Genomic DNA, 18,091 nt, shown 5'->3' on the forward strand with positions numbered 1-18,091 from the left:
CCCCCTTTTTGTCATTTTGTGGAGTAAATCAATATCTGACGCAAATTTCCATCAAGGGCATCTTTGTTCCTTTATCGAAGAGGAAAATTTTGCATCTCAAGAAATGGAAAAACTGTCATTCCTTTTTTTATAACAATGGAAAATAGAAGAAAAACGAAGAATGTCAAAGTAATGAATTATTCTTGGAAATTTATCAAACTCATATTTAACAATTTAAAGAGAAACGAATTTGAGTTGATTAAGAGAAAATGAGAAATGAAGGTAATTTAAGTGCCGAGAAGAAAATGATACTGATCTAATTTAATAGAAGAAATATTTTGAACAGCTGAAATATAAGGAGAAAAGGTTCAAGGTCATATGAAGGACAAATTTAAAAATATTCATTCAAAGTAAGGTTAGAGGTCTTTTTAGTGACTAATATACTCTACAGGCGAAAAAGGGTTAACTTAATTGCTTAAAAAGGTTAAATTGACCCCTTTTGAAGAAATCAATCAGACCCCTTGAAGGTATCGAACTAACCTCTTAAGAGATTAAATTATCTCGAGGGGTTAAATTATCTCCCAAGGGGTTGAATTAACTCATAAGGGCTTAAATTATCCCTTGAGGGGTTAAATTATCCCATGAGGGGTTAAATTATCTCCTGATGGGTTAAATTATCCCCTGATGGGTTAAATTATCCCCTGAGGGGTTAAATTATCCCCTGAGGGGTTCAATTATCTCCCAAGGAGTTGAATTAACTCATAAGGGCTTAAATTATCCCCTGATGGGTTAAATTATCCCTTGATAGGTTAAATTATCCCAAGAGGGGTTAAATTATCTCCTGAGGGGTTAAATTATCCATTGATGGGTTAAATTATACCCTGAGGGGTTAAATTATCCCCTGATGGGTTAAATTATCCCCTGATGGGTTAAATTATCCCCTGATGGGTTAAATTATCCCCTGATGGGTTAAATTATCCCCTGATGGGTTAAATTATCCCCTGAGGGGTTAAATTATCCCCTGATGGGTTAAATTATACCCTGAGGGGTTAAATTATCCCCTGATGGGTTAAATTATCCCCTGATGGGTTAAATTATCCCCTGATGGGTTAAATTATCCCCTGAGGGGTTAAATTATCCCCTGATGGGTTAAATTATACCCTGAGGGGTTAAATTATCCTCTGATGGGTTAAATTATCTCCTGAGGGACTAAATTAACTCTCGAGGGGCTAATTTGATTTCTTAAGGGATTAATCTGACCCTTTTTGCCCATAAGGTAGTCATTTTCTAAAAACCAGAGGACCCGTTGACTTCGTTCTACCCATCGACCAATTTTTTTGTTTTCAAAACAAAAATAGAGCTCAAAAGTATTCAATCAATTGAATATTTTTCCCTTTTTTGACTCAAAGGGCATTCAAACAACCTCTTTTACCTCACATTATCAACAATCGATTACACGTTAATTGAACCAAAATCTCACAAAAAAAAAGTAAAAACCTGAAATGTAATTGTTGCATCGCAAATTGCTTGGAAAAATTCTCCAAAAAGTTCACAAAAAAGCAAACAAAAATTCAAATTGATGCAAAACGAGTCGAAAGAAAGATAAAGTGCAATAATATTTGCTTGTCTAATATATTTCAACTCACACAGACACACATCACACAGATGACTGCACAATCAACTCTAAATTCCATTTTAATTTAATGGATGAAATGTGATACATTTTCATGAATTTCACATTCTCTCGAAAAATTAAAAAAAGAAAAACTTTACCTTCCGTTGTCAGGGTTCTCTCGTGTCGCTCATGTAGCAAGCAAGCAGCAGACAATGGCAGGAATAACAAAAGAAAGTCGTTCATCTCTCATGTTTTTTGCACTTGTTCTGTCTATTTATTAAATTTCTATGCAAAGTTTTCGTGTATTTTTAGATGGAAGCTTCGTTCTGGCTTAAAAACATTAGAAATTATTGTTGGGCGGGTGGTTGTTTTTTGTCGTCCTGAATATTTTTCGCACCCAGCAAAGAGAGAAGAGAATCCATACATCATAAGACGACGACGCTGGCATGTGTGGGAAGTTCATTTCATGTTGATTGCTGTTTCGAGTGACATTTATGAGGATGTAGAGACGATACATCATGCACAACAAGGCATTCGTTAATAGAATAATTTATGAAGCAAGATATTTTTCAGAAATGGCGTTGAACTCTTTTTTATATTTTTTACTTTTTTTGTATCGTAGACGTCTAAAAGTACTTGGATTATGGTGATTGAGAGTGGATTTTGTCTTGAAATAGTAACTTTTGAGTGTTAAAATTTCATTAGGAGACATAAAAATGTGGATTTCGTAGAAGGATTTGACCATTTTATCGACATTTTGTGATAAAAATGCTTTTTAAAGGTGCTAAAATTGCAATTTTAAGACTACATATGGAAGGTTTGAACTTAAAATTGTAAAAAATCGCAATAAAAAGTTAAAACTTATGAGTTTCTTGAAAAATTACCAGCAAAATTGTTTAAAAGTATTTAGAAATTTAAAATAAATTGATTTAAATTGGTTAATTTCAATGAAAAATTGCAATAAATATTTTTTAATTTTTTTTTTTTTTTCAAAAAATATTTTTTGAGATTTTTTTCGTGAGTTTGGACAAAGTTTAAAATTTATTTTTTAAAAATTAAAATATTTGTTTTTAAAATTAAATTAATTTTTTTAATTAAATTATTTTAAAATTTAATTCAAAATTAAATTAAATTATTTTAAAATTTAATAAAAAATTAAATTAAATTTAATTTTGATTTTTTAATAATTTTTTTTTTTAATTTTTAAATTTTAATTTTTTTTTTTTTAATTTTTTTTTATTTTAATTAAATTTATTTTAATATTAAAAAAATTAATTGTTTGAATTTATCTAAATCATTTTTAACCCGAAATTCAATTCATTAAAAATTTTAAAAAAATATATTTTACTTCTCCTGAATAAAATTCGAAGAAAATTCCTATTTTTACAAGCAATATCCTTCCTTTTCCTTCGTCAAAATGATCAAATCACGTCTTTGCAACTAGAAAACGTTCTTCAACACAAAATGGGTCGTCTCCGCATTTACATCTCAAAAGAATTTCTCTACTTTACACCCATCTCGAATACATTTTCAGACGAAACAAAGAATTTTGGCATAAAAATTTATCTTTCTCCTTCACCGAAATTCCTGTTCGTATTGTTTCTCCGAATTTTGTTGGTTTCAATGAAGTTTCTATTTAATAATGAATTCTGATTGATAGATTGGTTTCCGCAAAACTTCTTGAATTATTTAATGTCTCGTCTCGAGTTTTCATTCGAAAATTTTCTCCGAAATAAATTCCTCAAGTCATTCAAGAGAAATAAAAGGATGAAGTTTTTCCTTTTTTTTTACATTTTCTGAAATATTTTTCACTTTATTTATCTTGCTTCGTGTTTGAGTTTGGTGTTGATGTTATTTTGCACAAAGACGGGAGCGCAAAATGCAACTTTGTTTATTTTACGTCACATTTTCTCTCTGAAAGTTACTCAGAATGCAGACCAAATAATAATGAAATTTCTGTACGTTTGTGTTCGTGTGCAAGATAATCGATACCAGTTGCCCTAATTATGGTTTTGCAGTGCATTTTGTGTGTTTGCATTGCGGGCGATATGACTCGGCACAACACTACGACCGACAAATAGTAGAAAAAAAAAGTAAGGAAAAAAAGCACTTTTTAAAGTGTGTGAAGGACAATCCTTGAGGTAAAGGATTTTTTGTCTTCTTACATTTATCTCAGTTAAGCAGGTGAAATAATTTAAAATGACTCATCGAAATACATCGAAAATACATCGAAATTTTTTTCTAAAATTGATTGTAAGAATATTGGTCAAAAATATATACAAAAATTGACTTAAAAATATAAATTGAAATAAAAGTTCAACAGTTAAAAAAATATTTAATTTAAAAAAATATTTAAAATTAATAAAATTTTAAATGAATTCTATAAAAATTTAGAAAAATACAAAAAAGTTAAAAATAATAAAAAATAATATTATAAAAAATTAAATGAAATTAAAAAAATAAAAAATTATATAAAAATTAAAGAAGTAAAAACACTGACATAAAATAATTAAAATTTAAAAATAATAAAAATACTAACATAATTCAATTTAAAATAATTTTAAAACATTTAAATTAATAAAAAAATATTTTGTACTTTTAATGATTTTAAATTAATAATATAAAAAATTCGAAATAAAAGAAGAAATTTTAAAAATATTTAAAAAAAATTTAATTAAATTAAATAAGTAAAATTTGTTTAGAGTAACATTATTTTAAAAAATATAAAATAAAAAATAAATGAAAAAAAAATTAAAAAACCACATTTATGTCTAAAATTTTGTCTAAATTTGACAAAATATTAAAAAAAATAAAATATTTAATTAAATCAAAATTTAAAAAAATAGAAAATAATTAATTTTTAACTCGTTTTTGAATTTTTTTGACCGTTTTCTATAAATTTAATTTTATTTGCTTGGCTTGAATTAATTGGAATAGATTTTCTTAAGATTTAAAATGGTCCAAAGTTTCATTGTTTAATATTCGCTCTTTAAATTTGCTGAAAAAGAAAAAAAAATTGAGAAGCATTTTTTCAAATTAAACTCACCTAAACGAACAAAAGATTCCATTATCTCGCCGTGTTTGCTCCTAATGACGCAGAAAAGTGCATTAATTTATTTTTTTTCTCTCTTCTCTTTTGCAGAAAATCTTCGTCTTAACGAATACATATCGCATTACGAGACATTAGATTACGATACAAAACACATCCATGCTAGTCACACAAGAGCCAAGCGTTCGGTCACCAAAGATCATCACGTCTATCTTAAGTTTAAGGCGCACGGAAGGGATTTCCACATAAGACTAAAACGAGATCTTCACACATTTAGCGATAATTTAGTTGTAAGTATGATATTTTTTTTCTTGTGACACATTATCGAATTACTTGAGCAAACATCGTCAATGTGCGAGAAAAATGTCGATGCAATTCATCATCATGCAATCTCCGCATCAAACAAAGCTTTAAATTCACTTCCATCGCTACTTGAGACGCAGTCGTTCAACAATTGATTACTTTGTGCATTTTTTTTGCATGAAAATTGAAGTTTTTTGTCTTTTTCCCGCACAAAAAAGCGCTAACGGTTCATTTTTCATGCGAATCTCTGGATTATTGAATGTAACAAGTGCTCGGATTGACTCAATCTCGGCGAATTATGCAACCGAAGAAATAATGAGCATGATTGTCGCAGAATTGATTTGTTCACAAGAGAAAAAAAATGTTTCATTCACGCTTGCAAGAGCATGAAATCAATCAAGGTAGCAGAGAAATAATGAGATGGCAGCTCAAGGAATTGCGTTTCGCTCGAAAATTGCGTCAAAAAGCTTTTTTTCTCACTAAAATCTCTATTTTTAGGTTGATAGTACGAATGGTCCAGTTAATGTAGATGCATCACACATTTATCACGGCGACGTCATCGGCGATTCCAAAAGCCATGTCTTCGGTTCGCTGCACGACGGCGTCTTCGAGGGCAAAATTATCACCGCACGAGACTCGTTCTACGTGGAAAAGGCGCGGCACTACTTCCCGAATGCATCGAGTGTGGACTTTCATTCGGTGATTTACAATGAGCGCCATGTCGGGGATCCGTACGAGCACCTAAGGGAAGGTAAGTGTGAAAAAATTGTCCCTTCTAAAAATAAAAATGTATTTTTCCGAGCAAAAAAAAACAAGAAAATATCGATTCATCAGAAAAAAAATGGAAAAAAACACTTTCTGATAAATGATAGATGTGCCAAACAAACAAAAGGCACAAAAAAATATCATAAAAATACCCCGAAAAAATAATGATTTATACACAAAAGTGTCTGTTAAGGTGACGAAGTCGTATCATTATCATTTCAGAGATGGGTTTTTGTATTTTTTTACTCTTTCACCGAAACTCGACATGACACGTGCACGCGTATTTTCGTATCTAGGGCGATTCTTTCTTTTGTTACGGATTAACAATTACATTTACAAGAATTTTTTGACAGCTTGATGTTTTTGACAGTTGTTTTAAGAATTTTTTTTAACCTAATAGGAAATTTAAGATTTTGAGCTTTGAAAATTTTAATTTTAATTTTAAGCAAAACTTTAAAAATTAAATTAAAACTGTCAAATTTTGACGTTTAAAAATTTTGTAAAATTTCAGTAAAAAGCTTCGGATTTTTTAATCTTCGTAAAAAATTCATTAAAAAAATTTTTTTAGAAAACTTTAACATCTGTCACTTTTGACATTTGTCAAATTTTGATGATGAAAAAATTTATAAAGACAAAACTTAAAAGTTTTTAGCTTAAACTGTCAAAAAAATAAAAAAATTTTCAAATTTCATATCTGTCAATAATGACATTTGTAATTTTTTTGACATCTGTCATTTTTTTGACGTTTGTCATTTTACGACGTTCTAAACCTTCAAATTTTAGGTTTTATAACCTGTTTTGGGGAAAAAAGTGAAAAAAATTTAATATTTTGACACCTGTCACTTTTGACATTTTAAATTTTTTGATGGTTTCTTGACAATTACTTCAATAATAAGCAAAATTTGATCAAAAAACTTAAAGTTTTATAAAAATCAGATTAAATTGTCTAAAAGAGAAAAAAAAATTTGCGAAATTTGACATCTGTCATTTTTTGAAATTTGCAAAATTTTTGACGTTTAATGATATTTTTTCAATAAGTCAAGTGTCAAAAAAAATAAATAAATGTTGTTAAGATTGTTTTTCATAAAATTTCTTAGAAATAATTTCATAAATAACATGTCAATATTTAAAAAAAAAATTCTTCTTGTTTTTTTTTGGTAAATTATGCTCGAAGGACACCGCAATAAAAATAAAAGCGGAACGAACTTCAAAAACACATAAATAATAAAATTTTGTTTTTTTCTCCATTTTCCTTTTTGAAGGTCATGCTCCCGGCTGTGGGATCACGGACGAAATATCCGACTGGATGGATCGCGTACAAAATTCTGCTGTGACTGAAGACGAAGAAAATAAAAACCCTATTTTCCATAAAAATAAAATTAATAATAATAAAAACTCCGATAATAATAGTAAGAAACATAATATTAAGGCGCCGCCAACACACCACAAAAAACATCAACCACTCAAAAATAGTGATAGTAGCAACAACAGCGGAAATAGTGATAGTAACAATAATCCCGATAGTACCAATAAGTATAAGAAGAGTAAATTTCCCAAGAAATTCGCCGAAGATTTTCGCTTTCCGTACGAAAAGTACACGAAAGAGGCGAATTTCCGCGATAACACGAGCCGCTCGCAGGAACATTGGCACGAGGAATCGCACGAACGTGTCCGGAGGGCAGCGCAGCGCCAAAAAGACGACAATAAAAACACGTGCTCGCTGTACATCCAAACGGATCCGCTGATCTGGCGACACATTCGGGATGGAGTTGCTGAAGTAAGTCCTTTTTTTGTGAAAAAAAAATTAAAATTAATGAAAAAAAATATTTTTTAGCAATATCGCGGTAAGAAATCCGAAGTAGATGAGAAGACTCGAGAAGAAATTTTATCGCTAATTGCACATCACGTCACTGCCGTCAACTACATTTACCGCAATACCAAGTTCGATGGTCGGAAGGAGCATCGCAACATCAAATTCGAGGTGCAACGCATCAAGATAGATGACGACTCGGCATGCAGTGATCATTATAACGGCGAATCCAATCCGTTTTGCATGGAGAACATTGACGTCTCGAATTTCCTTAATTTACATTCCCTCGGTAACCATGAGATTTTCTGTCTAGCATACGTTTTTACATACAGGTGAGTTATTTTCGCCCATTTTTAGACGTGAAACGACATTTTGATCATTAATTTTTCGGTTTTTAGAGATTTCACGGGAGGCACCCTCGGTTTGGCATGGGTGGCATCCGCATCGGGAGCATCCGGTGGCATTTGCGAAAAATATAAGACTTATACCGAGACTGTTGGTGGCTTGTACCAAAGCACAAAACGTTCACTCAACACCGGAATCATCACATTTGTCAACTATAACTCACGTGTGCCGCCCAAAGTGTCGCAACTCACACTCGCACACGAAATTGGACACAATTTCGGGTCACCGGTAAGAAATTTTCCTTTGAATTTCCCGGAAAAACATCTAAAATCGTTATTTTTCAGCATGATTATCCGGCTGATTGTCGTCCCGGGGGCATCAACGGCAATTATATCATGTTTGCGAGTGCCACGAGCGGCGATCGTCCCAACAACAGCAAATTTTCGACGTGCTCCGTGCGCAATATCTCCAACGTCTTAGATGCCATACAGGAAAGTAAGAAGCGAAATTGCTTCCAAGTGTCGGAGGGAGCCTTTTGCGGCAACAAAATTGTCGAGAGCGGCGAGGAATGCGATTGTGGCTTCAATGATGAGGAATGCCAGGATAGTTGTTGCTATCCACGAGTCATCAGTGAGCACGATTTGAGCTTGAATGCGACTGCCAAGGGATGTACGCGTCGTGCACGAACTCAATGCAGTCCCAGTCAGGGTCCTTGTTGTCAAAGTGAGACTTGTTCCTTTGTGCCGGCACGAAATCGCGTCAAATGCAAAGAAGAAACGGAATGCAGTTGGAGTAGTTTTTGCAACGGAACGACGCCAGAGTGTCCCGAACCGAAGCCACGTGATGATAAAACGAAGTGTAACAATGGTAAATTAAATTTTCTTGTTTTTCAAGAATTTTTTAATAAAAAAATGATTTTTTTAAGGTACCCAACTTTGCATTAAGGGCGAATGTGCTGGCTCAATTTGTCTGTTATGGAACATGACGGAATGTTTCTTGACGTCGCAGATTATCCCGCATATCGATAAACGGAAATTGTGCGAACTCGCGTGTCAGAATGGCAATGAGACGAGTACGTGTCGCAGCACGAGCGAATTTGCACATTTGTATGGATTGCCTCATGGGGGCATTAGTTTGAGACCTGGATCGCCATGTGATAATTTCCAGGTAATTTTTTTTGTCGAGTTTTTGTCAAATAAGAATGCTTCCTAAATTTTTTTCCCAAAATCAAAAAAAAAGTTCAATAAATTTTCAAATTATGGCCAAAGTTATGGATTTTTGCGGAACATTTTTATTTTTTTTTACAAAACTTACAAAAAAATTAAAATTTAAAAAATAAATAAAAAAATTCAATAAAAAAATCATCAAACAAAATTTTGAAAAAAAAAATCATTTAAAAATAATCTTTTTAAATTAGATTAATTTAATTTTAATTTTTTTTTTTTATTTTTTTTAAAAATTTCAAAAATTAATAATTATTTGTTTTTAATTTTTTAATTTTTTTTTAAAAAAATTAAATTAAATTTTAAAAAATGTTTCAAAAAATAAAATTTTAAAAAAATATATAATAAAATATTTTTTTAAAAATAAAAATAATTAAAAATATTTTTTTTTTAATTATTTAAAAATAATTTATAAATTAAAAATATTTTTTAAATTTTAATTTTGAGTATGACACTTAGATTAATAATTTTAAGTACAAAACCGGATTCTTTTAAATTTATTTTAAAATCTTTTTAACTTTTTCAGTGAATATTTTGTTTTTAAATATTAAAGATTTTTAATGAAATATGCATAATTTTTTTCAAATATCACAATAAAAATTTTTCTCTGAAAATTTTATAAAAAATTTCAAAAAAATCAATATATATTGGTCATAATTTGTGAATTTAACGAATTTTCTCTTGTCTTCCTTACTCATTTTTAAAATTCTAAAATAAAAATTTAATATTTTCTCGTAGGGTTATTGTGATGTTTTCCTCAAATGTCGCGCCGTTGACGCCGAAGGCCCACTCGTGCGTCTCAAAAACCTCCTGCTGAACAAACAAACGCTCCAAACTGTCGCCCAATGGGTGACGGAAAATTGGTATGCCGTAATTTGCATCGGCATTGCGTTCATTATCGTGATGGGCATCTTCATCAAATGTTGCGCCGTTCACACGCCGAGTTCGAATCCGAAGAAACCTCCCGCACGCCGGATAAGTGACACCCTGAGACGTCCCATGAACACTTTGCGTCGCATGGTAAGTCCGAAAAAAAACTATTTTTTGTTGCATGAAATTGTAAATGTCCCAATTTTGTAGCGTCATCCGCATGCACGTGCCGTTTCCGGTGCTGGACCAAGAAGTGTGCCAATTCCGCCGGGCGAACATCCGCATAGATCGCGAAGCGGCGGCGCTGAAAGAGGAAGAAATGGCGAAAGATCGCGCGGAGGAGAGCCACATCGATCTCGCGACGGCGGAAGTCGAAGTCATGCGAGTCAGCAGAGCAGAAGTCGCGATGGGAGACAGCAACAAGCGCACGGAGGAAGTCGCGGACCGCCAGCTCATGGGTATGGTGAAGGCAGGGGGCCACAGAATTATTATCCACCGAAAGGTGTGTTCTACAAGCCAGTGCGAACATGAAACAATCACTCATTTGATTAATATTTTTTTAATTTTTTGCGACGTCTCCGCTTTTGATTTAACAAATTTTTTGTTTTATTAACCCTCATGTTTTTATTAAGAGCTCTCCCGACGAAAATTATCGCCAGACAAACATGATTTGTAAGCATTTAACACTTTTTTTTGTTACTTTTGTTCTGTCCCGCTTTGTTTTGCATGAAAAAATTTTTAATTAATTTTTTTTTCTTATGTTTCATTGTTTTGCTTTGGTTTTTAGAGCAATTTTTTTTTTAATTTTCGCACAATTTCCCATTAATTCACCCTTAATTTACCAAAAAACTAATATTTTTGATATTTTTTAGCCACCGCACCTCCAGCTCCGCACTATAGCCGCGTCGTTGCTAACGGAGCTGAACTATATGCCGACGCATATCCGCCGCCAGCCAACATAAGACCACCCATTTACTCGGCAGACATGCGAATGCCGCCCCCACAATCACAGCCATTGCATCACAACAACAAAGTTTGACCAGGCGACTACTTATAGGATAAGGTCGACGACTATTTTATCATCTACTGAAACGGAAACTCATCTAAGAGGAGAGAAAATCATCAAAAAAGAATCTATAAATGTAAATAATTTTAAGAATTTTCGTTTTTATCTCAGTTTCATTCATTTAAAAAAAATAAATGAAAATATCGAACAAAAAATTTTTACTTGGGTCCAGAAAATATATTTAAAAAATCCAAAAAGCAAGAGAAATATTTAAAAAAAAATAAATGTGACAAAAAAAAGTATTTAATTTGACTGTTTTTTGATTAATTAATAATTATATTAATCGTGCAGAAAGAACAATATATTTAGAAAGTTTAAAAATTATATATTTAATAAAAGAAAGAAAGAAAGGGATCGTGATCGTTCCTAAAAAAAATATAAATTTAGTGAAAGGTCAGAAAAATAATAAGAAAAAAAATTCAAAAGAAGAAATTTTTGACAATGAATTTGAAATTTGAAAGAACATTTATTGTATGTGATATCTATTTTTCTAAAAAAAAATAAATTAACAAAAAAAAACTCGTGTACAGAAAAGAACAAAAAAAAAATGGGTGGCACCTGTAAATATTTTTCATGTAAATAACTGGCTGCAAAATGCAACTTTTTTCATTACAAACAAACAAAAATTAGTTATTATCATTATGTAGGTGTCTATAAAATTTTTTTAGTAGCTAAAAAATAATTTTTAAAAAATTTAGTTAATTAATTAAACGTATTTAATTAAAAAAAAAATAATTAATTAAATATAAATAAAGAAAAAAAAATAGAAAATGATATTACCAAACAATAGAATCGGATAAATTTTTCCTCTTCTTAATCTCGCCTTGATCGTTTTCCATTTTTATATCTCTTAAAATCTTTTTTATACGAATGCTTTTATTAGTTTTAGTAATTTTTGTTAGGAAATTTTTTTGATTAAAAAAAGACTATTTTTAATTTTAAAACTTTTTTAAGAAAATTGTCTTTCAATCTTTTTATCTCATCCTTGAAAATTCTCAGCAGAGCAGCCCAAAAATATGGTTAAATGTAAGAAAAATCAATTTATCAATAAAAATGATCACAAACGAACAAAAAAAAAGTAAGAAAAAAATATTTTAAAGTTCTACATTATATAAAGAGATGCTAAATGTGTTTATTGTGATTTTATTAATAATTAAAAAAAGGTAAAATTTAATAAATATATATTAATAAAAAAATAAATAGAAGGATTGTGTAAAAAGTTGACATAAAAAAAGAAAAAAAATAATAGGATGAAAGGAAGAATGTAAAGAAATTTAAAAAATAAATAAAAAAAGAAGAAATTATGTAAAATTATAATAAATAATAAATGATAATGATTAAAGAAAGCTGAGAAAGATCAGATAAAAAATGAAATAAAATCGATTTTTAAAGAAAAATTAAAATATTTTTTTTTATTACTGAATTTTTTGCTCAGAAAGGATTTTTAAAAATTTTGGCAAAAATTTTATATGACCTTTAATTTTTAATTAATATTTATTTATTTTTAAAAAATCTTCAAAATTTAAAATTTTATAAATTTAAAAATTCAATTAAACCTTAACTTAATTTTTTTTTTATTTTATTTTATTTTATTTTTTTTACTTAAAATTTAATTTTTAATTATTTTTTTTTTTCAATTAAAAATTTTAAAATTAAATTAAACGCAGAAATTTTAAATTTTTAAATAGAAAAAATTTTTTTTTCGTCTTTAAAAATTCGTGAAGCCCACATTTAAAAAAAAATCATGAAAAAAAAATTTTTTTTTTAGTAAAATTAATTTTTATATTTTATTTTTTTACGTTAAAATATATTATTTGACTTAAAATTTTTTAAATAACGTTAACAACGAAACGAAGGCACACAAATTATTTTTTTTTGCCCAAACTCGCATTTGGGTCTTTACGGCTTTACTTTAATACTTAATGGTGTTAGTTGTACTCGAATAATATTTTCCACAATTTGTTACGACGGCTTAAAAAAAAGTTTCTTTGTTAATTCGTTGATTAGAGGTCAGTTAATTTGTTGATTAAAATGCTACAGATGAAATTATGCGTTTTTAAGAACGGGCTCTCGATGCTTTCTTTGACTTGTCAGCTTTTGGCAGAACGTCGCCTTTGTTCGCTTGGACATGGCGGTTGTATAAACTACAAAAAAAAATGATTTTAGTAATTTTTCATGAGAAAATAAGAAAATTTTTACATTTTGTATGTATCTGTCTTGATGTAGTCCAACACGTGACTGATTCCGACGAGATATTGCTCAGCAATTGGCGCTACCCATGGATTTTCTTCCATCTTGAGGAGTGATTTTTGACTCAAAAGATCCAAATTGCCTAAAATTAAAAGATTTTTCAATAAAATTTGGTTCAAAATGGGATTTAAAAACTTACCGATCTCTGGAGGAAGCACAGTAAGACGATTATTTTGGATATGAAGCTCTCTCAAACGCGTCAATTCCCCAATTTCCTTTGGTATCGCCAATAAATCGTTGTCACGAAGTCCAAGCTGCAAGAAAAAAATCATATTTCAATGTTTTTTCATCAAAAAAATTAAATTTATCAACTCACAATTTGCAAATTCTTCAAATTTTTCACCTCTGGAGGCAAAAACTCAAAGTCATTATCGCCCAAGTACAACGCCCGCAAGGTCTCCATCATGAAAAAGTTGCCTGGCAGTGTGTGTTCGCTCAAATTATTGTACGACAAGTCGAGCACTTCCAACACAGGAAAGGCCCCGAAGCCTCGTGGCAGCGTATTTAGTCGATTTATCGAGCAATTGAGGATCCGCAACTTTGGCATCGACGACAACGACAACGGCAACTCTTCCAGATGGTTGTTCGAGCAGTTCAGAATTTCCAAATTCACGAGATTGGCAATTCCCGGAGGCAGCATGGTGAGTTTGTTGTGACTCAAGGTGATGCGAGTCAGGAAAGTCATGTTCACTAAAAGGAAATTTCAAAGATTTTAATAAATTTTATTTTGTTTTGTTGTTCTGTACGGAAGTCTATACGTCATGACGCCATTTTCGTCGATGGATTTTTGTTTTTGTTTCATTTTTGGGCTTTTAACTTGGATTTTCAGCTGTAAAAAGCGTTTCAGAAGACAGAATTTGATAATTTTTATCGTTTTCAGACCAATTCTTGGCAAGACAAGCGTTATTTAAGCTAAAAATCATCAAAATCTGTGACATCTGCGACACCCAACAAGTTTGTGAGTGACCTGTTTTGCCCAAATTTGGTAAAAAATCCATTAAATAATCCTCGTATAGAGCTACGTTCAGACTTTCCGATACTTACGGACACCAGAGATGTCGTCAAAGGACGAAATGCCCTTATCGACGAGATCTAACTCGCGATTCTGCGTCTCCCGAGCTTCCTGCAGCACTTTTCGCAGCTTTTGCATTTTTTGATTGGTCGGTAAGCATTGTTGACTCATTTTTTTGATTTCCCGATCTGGAAGCACTGCGATTGGACACTATTCCACGATTTCCAATATCGCTTCCATTATTCCAGGCTGGATGCGTGTTTCTATACACATACACGGTACGATGATGTCTGTACGTCGCTACAGAAACCCGTATGTGAGCATAGTGTTTGTACAGAATTTTTTTCTGTGAGCTGGGAAATGTACAAAATCATTTTCTGTGAGCTGGGTCACGTACCGACATTTGATTGTGAGCTGGTCGGAAATTTAGTTTTGCAACTGGGGTTGAGCGCCATGAGTGCGATGAGTGACTGTGAGTGCAATGAGTGGTAACTCTATCATTTTACGTTGAAATATGCAATCTGACACGCATATACCAAGAGGGCCCATTAACTCAGTTGGTTAGAGTGTCGTGCTAATAACGCGAAAGTCGCAGGTTCGACCCCTGCATGGGCCACAAAATCTTTTTTGGTCTTTTTTTCTTCAAGTTTAATTTTTTAAATTTTTTTTTAAATTCAATTTTTATTTTTGAACTTATTTTAAAGGATTTCTAAATAATTCCAAGAAATAAATAATAATTTAACAATTTATTTAATTTAATTAATTTATTAAATTACAAACATTTATATTTTATTTGATTATTTTTATTAAGTTAATTCAAAAAAAATTTTTTTTTTCAAGAATTTTTTTCAAAAATGGATACAAAGGAAAGAAAAGCAAAAAATTCTGTGGCCCATGCAGGGGTCGAACCTGCGACTTTCGCGTTATTAGCACGACACTCTAACCAACTGAGTTAATGGGCCTCTTGATGTACGTACGTCAAAGTACAGAGAACATTTTTAATCTCGTTTATTATGCATTTCAATAATTTTCTTTAATTGATTTTGAATAATATCAAGATTTTTTTATACAACTAAAAAAAATTAAAAAAAAAATTTGATTTTCAAAAACTATTCAAAATTTTTTGATTCAATATTTAATTTAGAAACCTAAAAAATAATTAAAAATTAGAAAATTAAATGCAAAACTTTATTTTTAATTTTTTATAGCTTCTTTAAATAATTTTTAACGAAATTCAACGTGTTGCTCTTGCATAATTTTCAGTAACGTACAAAGAATACAAAAATTCCATAGAAAGAAATTCATCGTTGTCTCAAAAGTGTATTTGAACGGCCGTATATCAAGAGGCCCATTAACTCAGTTGGTTAGAGTGTCGTGCTAATAACGCGAAAGTCGCAGGTTCGACCCCTGCATGGGCCACAGAATTTTTTTTTTATTAATTTTTTATTATTTTTATTAATTAATTTTTTATTGGAATTTTTAATAATCAATTTTAAATTTTTTTTCAAAAAATATTTTTTTTTTAATTTATTTCTAAATTTTCAAAGATTTTTTAAGTAAATTCTTCTTGATTAATTGTTCAAAAATTATTTGAAAAATAAACAACATAGATTAGTGTCTTTCAATGCTTAAAATTTCAGAAATCTGTAAACATTCCATTGAAAATATTTTTTATCTTTAAATACTCACGAGACTTTGCGTTAAATGCATTTCAATGAAAATTATTGCATTTAACTTTTAAGAAAAATTTACATAATAATTTTTATAAAATGTAGAAAATTAAACTCAAGGTCAAAAAGTTGAAAAAAAATTCATTAAAAAAATTCTGTGGCCCATGCAGGGGTCGAACCTGCGACTTTCGCGTTATTAGCACGACACTCTAACCAACTGAGTTAATGGGCCTCTTGATATACGCCCGTCCAAATACACATTTGACTTCATATGTGTTATTCTTGTACGAAACCTGTTTTTATATGTGAGTCGACAAATTTCAGAAAATCTCACCTGAAACAACAAAAACTTTAAATTAAAACAAATTTCTTACAATTGAATTAAATTTTTTTATTTACTATTTTTTAAATTTATTAATTTTTTTTTCAACATTTCTTATTAATTTTTTTTTCATTAAAATTGGTACTGATTGAATCTTCAATATCCAACTTTGATTCTTCTTTGATTTTTTGATTGGCTCTAAGATTTCTTCTTTTATCTACAATTTTATTTTTTTTTTCTATTTTTAAACATATTTGCTCCTGTAATGTAACGTGATGTAAACGGCGGAAGAACTACTTTTACAGAAAAATGTTTACTTTTTCCTTATTTGCTATCTACGAATACTTCTTATTGCTTTCTAAAGCAAGATTGCTGCAAATTGTACTTGTTGCCTCTTCGTCTAGCGATAATATTTTTTTTTTACGTATCTTCTACTAAATTTTAAATGGATTGACTGGACTCGACTTTTCGCTACTTCTACATTTAATTTCTAATGACTTTGATGTCGTTTTTAAATTCTTTGTTTTTTTTTAATTTTATAAAGCTATGGAATCAATTTTTTATTTTTTTTTTTGTAAACACTGACAACAATTACATTTTTCTTAACAATAATTTAAAAAGTTTTCTAAAGATTTCGATTTAATTTCTTTTTATTATTAATTAATTTTCTTTTTTTTTATTGTTATTATTTTATTTCCTTTTGTTTGTAAAAGATGTTATTTTTCTCTCATGTATCTTTATCGCAAAAAAGAAAATAAAAATGAAGAAACAGCAGTAAATAAAAAAAAAAGTTGTTTCGTATTTTATGTTTTCTTTAAGAGTCGTTGAGCAAATAAAGTGCCTGCATGATTAAATGAAAAGCACATCTATCATGAACTGGGGGAATTTATTTATGTGGAGTGCATAAATGTACTTGTTTGTACGGCAATTCATCAACAAGATAGTTTACGAGGCAATTTTCTCTTTATTTAGGGTCGGAGGAGTTTTTAAAAGTTTTTGTGTTTTTAATTTAACTTTTGATTCTGAGCAAGTTCAGATATTTTAAATTTTTTTAAAAACTTCAATTTAAACTTTATATTTTTTTACAAAAAAAATTTAATAAAAAAATTTTAAAATTAAAAAAAAAAATTCAGTGAAATAATTAACAAAAACTTAATAAAAAAATTAAAAATTTTTTAAATTAAAAAAAAGTTCTTTAACTTTTTTATTAATTTTTTGTTAATTATTTCACTGATTTTTTTTTTCTAATTTTAAATTTCTTTTATTAAACTTTAAAAATATAAAGTTTAAATTGAAGTTTTTAAAAAATTTTAATATCTTAAAAAAAAGTTCTTATAACTTTTTTCTCATAATTTTTTGAACAAGAAAAAAATTAAATTTAAACATTTTTAAAAATTCATTCTCCAACCCTTATAATTACGACTCTATTAGCACATTTTTACAGCTAGAATAAATTCACTTCACTTTATAACTCTCTCGAGAGACAGACACGATCCAGATGAATGTGAAAAATAAAAATTTCTATTTTATTCTTATTTTCCTATGATAGCCCATAAAATATTGGATTAACATCAATCTAGACTTCCGTTCTCGGCAACGGCAACACTTTAACAGGATATCGCTCAAAAAAGGTTGGAAGGAATTTTCATCTAAATATTTTTCGCTTTCGTTCTACACAGTGTAAGGTCGTTCATTTTAATAAGGCGTGAAGGCATAAGAATAGATGAGGTGATGTGTTTTATATTTACATACATACGACAACAAGGTGAGGTGAGGTGTGTTATGGGATCGTAAATGTTTTCTGATACAAGA

The 18,091-nt window shown here is 29.9% G+C and overlaps 2 protein-coding genes, 1 long non-coding RNA gene and 4 other non-coding genes across 10 annotated transcripts in view; 4 read left to right on the forward strand and 3 right to left on the reverse strand.

Annotated features, from left to right (window-relative positions):
• The window catches only part of LOC134832234 (disintegrin and metalloproteinase domain-containing protein 10), a 39,498-nt gene extending 28,152 nt beyond the window's left edge, over positions 1 to 11,346 (forward strand). The window contains exons 3-12 of one of the 4 annotated variants that reach the window (XR_010162055.1): positions 4,737 to 4,933; positions 5,445 to 5,697; positions 6,974 to 7,488; positions 7,546 to 7,853; positions 7,920 to 8,154; positions 8,211 to 8,733; positions 8,792 to 9,033; positions 9,828 to 10,109; positions 10,170 to 10,631; positions 10,832 to 10,962. Coding sequence is in view for 3 of the 4 variants with exons in the window: in XM_063846208.1 (XP_063702278.1) it covers positions 4,737 to 4,933; positions 5,445 to 5,697; positions 6,974 to 7,488; positions 7,546 to 7,853; positions 7,920 to 8,154; positions 8,211 to 8,733; positions 8,792 to 9,033; positions 9,828 to 10,109; positions 10,170 to 10,461; positions 10,832 to 10,998 (3,014 nt within the window). In the remaining variant the exon portion in view is untranslated. Of the gene's footprint in view, positions 1 to 4,736; positions 4,934 to 5,444; positions 5,698 to 6,973; positions 7,489 to 7,545; positions 7,854 to 7,919; positions 8,155 to 8,210; positions 8,734 to 8,791; positions 9,034 to 9,827; positions 10,110 to 10,169; positions 10,632 to 10,831 lie in introns of all 4 variants that reach the window. The other 3 variants (XM_063846208.1, XM_063846209.1, XM_063846210.1) reach the window with 3 other exon arrangements.
• LOC134832263 (uncharacterized) overlaps positions 1 to 18,091 on the forward strand; it is a 219,740-nt gene that overhangs the window by 148,881 nt on the left and 52,768 nt on the right. The window lies entirely within an intron of this gene.
• LOC134831273 (ras suppressor protein 1) lies at positions 12,891 to 14,465 on the reverse strand. Its single transcript, XM_063844965.1, has 5 exons — positions 14,320 to 14,465; positions 13,592 to 13,965; positions 13,415 to 13,529; positions 13,225 to 13,357; positions 12,891 to 13,169 (listed from the first exon to the last, which is right to left on the reverse strand). Exons 1-5 carry the CDS (start codon positions 14,456 to 14,458, stop codon positions 13,082 to 13,084), a joined length of 849 nt encoding a protein of 282 aa, XP_063701035.1. The 5' UTR covers positions 14,459 to 14,465; the 3' UTR covers positions 12,891 to 13,081.
• On the forward strand, positions 14,830 to 14,903 carry Trnai-aau (transfer RNA isoleucine (anticodon AAU)). Its single transcript has one exon. It is a non-coding gene; the product is annotated as a tRNA-Ile (tRNA).
• On the reverse strand, positions 15,176 to 15,249 carry Trnai-aau (transfer RNA isoleucine (anticodon AAU)). The gene has a single exon. It is a non-coding gene; the product is annotated as a tRNA-Ile (tRNA).
• Positions 15,633 to 15,706, forward strand: Trnai-aau (transfer RNA isoleucine (anticodon AAU)). Its single transcript has one exon. It is a non-coding gene; the product is annotated as a tRNA-Ile (tRNA).
• Trnai-aau (transfer RNA isoleucine (anticodon AAU)) lies at positions 16,116 to 16,189 on the reverse strand. The gene has a single exon. It is a non-coding gene; the product is annotated as a tRNA-Ile (tRNA).

Source organism: Culicoides brevitarsis, chromosome 2, assembly GCF_036172545.1.
Source record: "Culicoides brevitarsis isolate CSIRO-B50_1 chromosome 2, AGI_CSIRO_Cbre_v1, whole genome shotgun sequence".
Classification (NCBI taxonomy): domain Eukaryota; kingdom Metazoa; phylum Arthropoda; class Insecta; order Diptera; family Ceratopogonidae; genus Culicoides; species Culicoides brevitarsis.